The following is a 7262-nucleotide window of genomic DNA, read 5'->3' on the forward strand; positions in this document are numbered from 1 at the left end:
CACAGCCCCACACAGTGACCACTTTAAAAACCTCTCTCTATTTTTTCCCTCGGAGAATCGCTGGAGAAATCGGATTGACTTGCCTTTGAATTCCTCCTCCTCCGGGGAAAATTCCACACCGAACTTCCGCTTTGGGGGGCCGCCGGAAATCTAGGGCTCCGCTCCGCCGTCCTCCTCCGTCGTCCGGTAAGTTCGGGCTCGGTTTGGAGCGGAATTCAGAGGGGAATTTTTGCTGCTTTTTCTTGATTGGAGTTTTGCGTTTGGGTTTGGGGGTTGGGGGTAGGGTTGGGGTTTGCATGCGGGTTCTTTAGGGTTTCGTGCATGCGGGTTCCCGGCGTTGAATTGCGCGTCTCCCGTGTGGTCTTTAGCTTCTCCAAGCTCGTGCGGGGGTGTGATTTGGAGGCGAGTCTTGCTGATTGCGCTGGGGAGCGGGGGTGGGTGTGGAAAGGTCGTGCGCGAGGTTGAGCTGGGTTTTGTTCCTGGGGAGAGGGTGGAATCGCGCTTTGTGGAGAGAGGGTCGGTTGAATTTGTTTGATGTTTGATTTTTGGTTGGTGACGTGTCGGGTCGAGCGAATCTTCGAGGAACTCGACGAATCGAGTTGGAGAACACTGTTTGTTTGACTTCGGAAGTGGGGGGAGTTAGGGTTAAGTGATGCTAGGGTTTCCTGGAGACTGGCAGTGTTGTGGTTGTCGATTTTCGAGCCGGATAATGTTGGTGCGAGTGGGAGGAAGTTGTAGGACTTGGAAAGTGTGAAGTTGGAGTAGCGCGGCATTGTGTGAACTGTCTTCCAGAGATAACACGGTTGAGAAGTGAGGATTTTATCGGATAGTGAATTTCAATTTTCCTGCGGCTGATGAAAGGGAATCGTTTACTTTTTCTTTCCTTTTTCTTTTTCCTGCAGCTGATATAAAGGGAAATGTTTCTTTCCAAAATTATTTTTGAGAAATCACGATTACATCTTCTGCTGACACATATTTTTTGTATACACTTTGCAAAGTAACTGGGCAACACAGCTTTTGAAATTTGGAGGAACTTAACAAATTTAGTGTGATTGTGTTGTGGAAATGTTTTTCATTTGTGCAATTTTGGCTAATCACCTCTCATGTGTTCCAGTGACTGTGTTATGCATATGATATGATACAATGCTAGAGGTTATGAGAATTCATCTTCGATGCGACTTGAATTAGTCAAGAAATGTCGGAACCACAGGAAGCTGGAATAATTATGGTTCTATTAATGGAAAGTCACCTGTGATACATATGTGCTAGCATTTCTCCCATTTTATTTGTCTTTCATGTTACCTCCGCCCCAAATATGTCCAGGTGAATTGTCTATCTGTTCATTGGCTTTCCCCATTCTTGTTGTCATATTCTCAGCAGGTCCATCTCGGTTTCAAATGCTGTTATATTTTTGATCCAACATATTGTCGGAGAGCAATAGAATCTGGCGTTATGCAGCCAAAATCTAAAATTTCAAACGGGGTAGATGCTCATCCACATAGCATCCAGACTAGTGCAGTATTCACTGAACCCTGGTGGCGTGGCTATAATACTATTTCCCCAGCTGACCCAGGAAGAAACGAAACCCATGCGCCTTTAGGATGCATAAATGGTGGTTCAGAGTCCAATGGTGGTCAATCACAGTCAAATGAGGAAAGGGTTGAGGAAGATGATGATGACGATAATGTCAAAGGATCAGGGAACCCTGCATGTTCAGGAGCAGGTAGAGTCGCATAATTGCATTCCTTAGACCGAATACTCATTTTATATGCAAGATGCTGTGGAGATCGGTTGGGTCATTGCTCTATGTCATTATTGCGGCATTAACTCTTCCCTCTTAAGTTATTTGCATGTCTCATGTCCCAATTATCTCAACCTTAATTTGGTGAGGCCTTCAATAAGTTAATACTTTTCATATCCACCCATAGATTTTTGCTTAATCAGGGACCAGCAGCCATTTGCTGTATGATTCATTAGGACTGTAGTAATAACGCAACCAATACATCCATAGACGTTTATTGCTCCTGCTAAAACAGTTGGCCCTTTGGGGACTAGTTGAAGGCTACTTTCCATGGAGAGGTTGCATTTGTCCCTTCCCATATGCATGTTCCACTTAAAGAATGGATTTTGTCTCCTACTATAGTCGGATTTTCATCTGGTAATCTTTGTTTTATGGGACCTGCGTTTAAGTCCTAGTGGGGAGGGAAAAATTTTGGTCTAATGTGTATCAAATGTGAAACCAGCTCATGTCGACAAGGTTTAATCATATGATTGAGGTATCCGTAGAACTAGGACTGCGTGATTAATTACGTCTGCATGGAATAATGCGACCAATACCTCCGTAGCCGTTTTTGCATGCATAAACAGTTGGCCTATTGAGGACTACTAGACTTTCTATGGAGAGGTTGCATTGGTCCACATATGCATGTTCCTCTGTAAGATTGGATATTGTCCTACTGTAGTTGGATTTTCATCTGTTTACACTCTTTTTATTATGGGCCCTGCATTTAGGTCCTTGGGGGGAGAGGGGAAATCTTGGTCTAATGTATATCATGCGTGAAACCATCTCATGTTGACTTGGTTTCATCATGTGATTAAGGTATCTGTAGAACTATAGAAAGTCTACTTGAAAAGTAGCAATTAATTCAGAGTAGATTTTAGTATCATCCATAAGGTTGTTTACTTGTGCTCAAATGTTGATTATCTTAAACAATCTGGTAAGTACAGTGATGTAGTTTTTCATTCTGTTTATCCAACAGATTTATTTTTGTCTCAATTCTCTTTCCTCAATTTTTTTTTTTTTGCCCTTTTCTTTTGATAGGTAAAAGATATTGTTTCTTTTGCTAGTCTTTGTAATTTTCTGTGGACTCTTTCCTAATTTTTTACATATCTATGTGTTTATATACAGTGTGGGGAGCTTTTCTAGAAGCAGAATTTGTTGTTTTAACTGATTTAGAAAACTACTGGGGATCTGTTGATGGTGCCTGTTGGATTGGGGAATGATGGCATCAGTTTTTCTCTAGGTTTTGGGTGAACATTTCTCATGTTTGATTTGTGTCTCCATACACTGTAAATGTATTATGTTCACATTTAAAAGTTCTTTCAAAGCTCTGTTAGAATTGCTGCAAGGCTTCTAAACGATGCAACAGATTCTCCCTTTTTCCCTTTCTTTGCAATACTGAAAGTACCTTGTTATCAATCAGCTATTATTCTATCTCAGAAGACTGAGGCTGAAGCTTTATTTTAAGATTTATTGTTTATAGAGATACAGATGTGCACTCTTCGATTCTTTTGGTCGTCGGCTCTTGCTTGTTCTGTTTGAAGTAAAAGCATAAATGATCTTCCCGTTATCATAGATTTATGCTTAGTGTTCATTGTTTCAGTTGGAAATCAAGGACAAGGGCCTCAAAACGGGCATGGTGCTCCCACTATTATTACAATGCGTGATGATGGCCTTGCACAACCTCCCCAGCTAGAGCTTGTTGGTCACACAATCGTGAGTCCCTTTCTTTTTATCATTCTCTCTGAGTTTGGTTCTGACTAGTTTGGATTCTTTAGGGTCAAATTCTGCGTTGTTTTGAAGAATTTGAATGTTACTTGCTTATCGCGTACTTAAGAGATTCCTAGCATTCTTGCAACTGTTTTGCAGGCATGTGCATCTAATCCTTATCAAGATCCATATTATGGGGGGTTGATGGCACAATATGGGCATCAGTCAATGGTTCGTACCCCTCAGATCTCATTCAATACAACACCGACCTATTATGCGCTAGCTTTCATTCCGGTGCATGCACAGTTATCACAAATTGTATTTAGAAAAAGAATCCGAAAAGTCCGTTTCTTCTGGTAGATTGGAAGAAGAAATATGTGAGGAAGTAGTAAGTCTGGCCTTTATGCTACCTCTTTTAATATAGTTTTTCTTTTAGCTTTTGAATGCTTCCTTCATTTCCATTGGAGCAGTCCTAAATTGCAGATTGCTTCATCAATCGTATAATATTTATAGAGGTGACATTCAAGTTCATAGATGCTAGGACTAGATGACAAGAAACATAGGTCCTTGGTGATAGGGGTGCTGGTGAACTAACTAGGTAGCTGCTCCATCGGTGATGCTGGTGCTGTTGAGATTATGTAGCTTGTTGGGTAGGTATATTATCTACTGCTGAAGTAGTAATAGCTTTTCATGAATCTCAGTAACGCAATATGCATATGTCACCAGTATATACTTCCTAGGACTAGGGTATATGGGTAATTGTGCAGGTAAGCTAGAAATGTCAATTTTGAAAAGAAATCAAAAATTGACGCTCAGCTTTGCTTCTCACGCATTGGGCATTGTGATGCTTTAAATCATTTATCTAGACTTTAGGTCTTTTTGGATCTCTATGGTGCTTGTTTCTTCTATTTGTCAAGTTATATCTGGTAGTTGGTGCTACTAGAGGGTGAGATGAAGAGAAAACATATGAGAGGTAATCTTTGTTACACTTCTAACAATTTTTTTATGTTCATCTTTAATAATGTTCACTGGAAATTGCTATTTTTGTGCCTTAGAGCTCTCTTGTGCACCTCTTGTTTATGTTGTATGAGGTGCTCTGTTACACAATAGATACATATCTGAATTCTGGAATATGCCATCTGAGAGATCTTGGATTGGGCAGGCTTATCCTTTTGTCGGTATTCCTCATGCTAGGATGCCTCTGCCCCTTGACCTGGCACAAGAGCCTGTTTATGTAAATGCTAAACAGTTTCAGGGGATTTTGAGACGAAGACAAGCTCGTGCTAAAGCTGAGCTTGAAAAGAAGCTGATCAAAGTTAGAAAGGTGAATTGCATTTTTTATGCTTGTTGATTTTGAAAGTTCCTTCTGGCCTTGGCCAGTTATAAAAATTGATTGTGAAGGTTTTTTAATTTTAAGGTATTCTGCTCTTGTTTGCTTCCTTGGCCACATGCTATACTGTCATTAAATGCTATTTTTAGGAAGTTCTATTTTGCGGGAAATAGTTTGACTGGACACTTCATCTTCGTCACAACTTTTGCAGCTATCTGAGCATTTAATCCTCTGGGTATAAACTTAATTGAAATCTTTTCATTGCTTATTCTCTAATATAGTGTCATTTCTTTCTATTGTCTTGGTTTAATGGATTTATAGCCGTATCTTCATGAGTCACGGCACCAGCATGCCATGAGAAGAGCCAGGGGAACTGGAGGGCGCTTTGCTAAGAAAAGTGAAACCGATGCTTCGAATGATGCAGCTGAAGAGAAGGGCACAAACTCTGGTCCGGCTCTGTCCTCCCAATCTGCCAGTTCATCGGGCTCTGAGCCTTTGGCACCTGACTCCTCTGAAACCTGGAATTCATCTAGTAATCACGTGGCAGGAAGGTCGCAAGTGCATGGAACTCACAGAGGTCATGACTACGTGAATGGGAACAGCCAGTACAAAAATCACGGCCACTTCCAGGCCTCAGCATATTCAAATGAAAGGGAGAGAGATCGCTTTGGCCAGCAACCCAGAGAGCGTCTTCTCTAGCGGGGTTCACGAAAGCCTGCGTGGGCCCCGTGGTGCAGGTATTGGGCCCACCACTAATTACGTAAGAAGGCTGGTGGCATGGTTTCGATCCCGCAATTCTTGGCAATCTGTTTGCGGGGCGGCAATTCATTCTTGGCTTTTGTTCTTTGTGTTTATGGTGGCTTGTTGGATAAAAGGAGGTGCCGAGGAGGAGATGAAGAACATGGGCATGTGAGTTTCTGGATGTCCACTTTTTCATTTTCCCCCAACCTACCTTGTTCTTTTAGTCGTGTACAGGAGTAGGTCTCTCTGTTGTGAACTTTAGACCAAAATTTTAGCTTCCAGTCAGACAGAACATCCTTCTTAATGCTTGAATCTTAGGTCATCATAGCTCAGAAAGAATAACGACAATTTGATGAACTGATTTTTCTATTTGGACCAGATTTGCCTTTCTTTTTAGCATGGTGCTCGTGAGACTCTGCCTGTGTTATCTATCTTGGCACTAGCAATGACAGCATGCTCTTGCCAGGACCTGAATATGGTGCGTTTGCAGATAGAATGTTCTGCAGATGTTTATTTTAGGTGATGCTGAAGCTGAGTCTCGAGCATTTCGAACAAGTTTTGCCGTCTTCCAGAGTGCGGTCATGCCTCTTAATTCTGGAGCAAGAGATTTTTGCAAAGGGTTTCACATTAGAGGTTTTAAGTCTCTGTTTCTTGTGATATGTACATTTGGGTGGCGGACGCAATCAGTGAGAATAGTTGCCTTTTGAGTTGTTCTCCGTTTTCTCGGGATGCCGGAGTTATTTTATGGCCACGTTTAGCCTTTAGGATCAGGAGGTAGAATTCTATTCCCGTGCGGTTACACAAATCTAAGCACTGCAGGTATATTTTATGAGAACATCTTGGAAAATGAATTGGGTATCGACAGCCCGTTTGGTATTGACACTTTAGCCGCAATCATAGCTACGAAAATAATATGATTATAAGCTCCTCGCATCTGCATTCTGCTCTCTTCAAGTGCAAGGCAAGAGAATCAAATGTGTCCCAAATCAAGCTTATCGACTCGATTGAACTTTTTAGGAAACGGGTTTGGACATCAAGTTTGGAACTGGCCACATGAACTACCGGTGAAATATTCGACACGTGTTAAGAAGATTCTTGCCGTTTCGCATTTTACTAGTTCGAACACTGCACCCTAAATTACCAAACTCGTCTCTCCAATTCGTCCTTCTACAAGGGTCGCTCTAAAAAATCATCGAGATTTTTCGGCATGAATCATGTGACCCGTTCACCTTAGATTTTAATCAAATATACCGAGAAAAAAGCTATGTTGCTAAGATTAATTTGGATAAATCCATTGCAAGACATCCAAAGATTATGGCTAAAAGATTGATATATCGTGGAGTTTATCTCACTCAATCTTGAATTGCCGTGGAAGAGATCATTCAAGGACATGCTCATCATCGGAAAACAATCAAAGCACAATCAGATACAGCAAAGCACGAATGAATAACAGTGTTCATTCGCAATTACCCAAGATTTCAACGTGATGTCATGACAAGACTTTAGACTATTTTGACTTGTTCCGATTTGCTTGCTAAATCAGGATGGGGCTCAAGAATTCCGTGTTTTCACTCGGGTCTGGTCGGGCCGGGCCGGGCCGGGCCGGGATGAGATCAGCGGTTCCAAACCCCGTGTGCCGCTGGCGCGGTACTCGAGCAGAGTGCTCTAAACAAAAGGAGAGGTCACGAGGGGAGCGATTAA

The 7262-nt window shown here is 41.8% G+C and overlaps 1 protein-coding gene across 2 annotated transcripts; it reads left to right on the plus strand.

Annotated features, from left to right (window-relative positions):
* On the plus strand, positions 1 to 6035 carry LOC104421514 (nuclear transcription factor Y subunit A-1). 2 transcript variants are annotated; one of them, XM_010033483.3, is made up of 6 exons: positions 1 to 186; positions 1378 to 1723; positions 3384 to 3496; positions 3650 to 3721; positions 4653 to 4814; positions 5142 to 6035. In XM_010033483.3, the coding sequence occupies exons 2-6, from the start codon at positions 1453 to 1455 to the stop codon at positions 5517 to 5519; spliced, it is 996 nt and encodes a 331-aa protein (XP_010031785.2). In that variant the 5' UTR covers positions 1 to 186; positions 1378 to 1452; the 3' UTR covers positions 5520 to 6035. The 2 variants fall into 2 exon arrangements, with proteins under 2 accessions (XP_010031785.2, XP_010031786.2); XM_010033484.3 differs by having other exon boundaries at positions 1381 to 1723.
* The last annotated feature ends 1227 nt before the right edge of the window (positions 6036 to 7262 follow it).

Source organism: Eucalyptus grandis, chromosome 10 (assembly GCF_016545825.1).
Source record: "Eucalyptus grandis isolate ANBG69807.140 chromosome 10, ASM1654582v1, whole genome shotgun sequence".
Taxonomy (NCBI): domain Eukaryota; kingdom Viridiplantae; phylum Streptophyta; class Magnoliopsida; order Myrtales; family Myrtaceae; genus Eucalyptus; species Eucalyptus grandis.

What these genes read in the sequence shown, in the direction of transcription:
- LOC104421514 (XM_010033483.3), top strand. Translation starts at nt 1,453, where the DNA reads ATGCAGCCAAAATCTAAAATTTCAAACGGGGTAGATGCTCATCCACAT. An exon ending in AGCTTGTTGGTCACACAATC is followed by an intron (nt 3,497 to 3,649) that starts GTGAGTCCCTTT and finishes ACTGTTTTGCAG; the next exon opens with GCATGTGCATCTAATCCTTA. An exon ending in AGCTGATCAAAGTTAGAAAG is followed by an intron (nt 4,815 to 5,141) that starts GTGAATTGCATT and finishes ATGGATTTATAG; the next exon opens with CCGTATCTTCATGAGTCACG.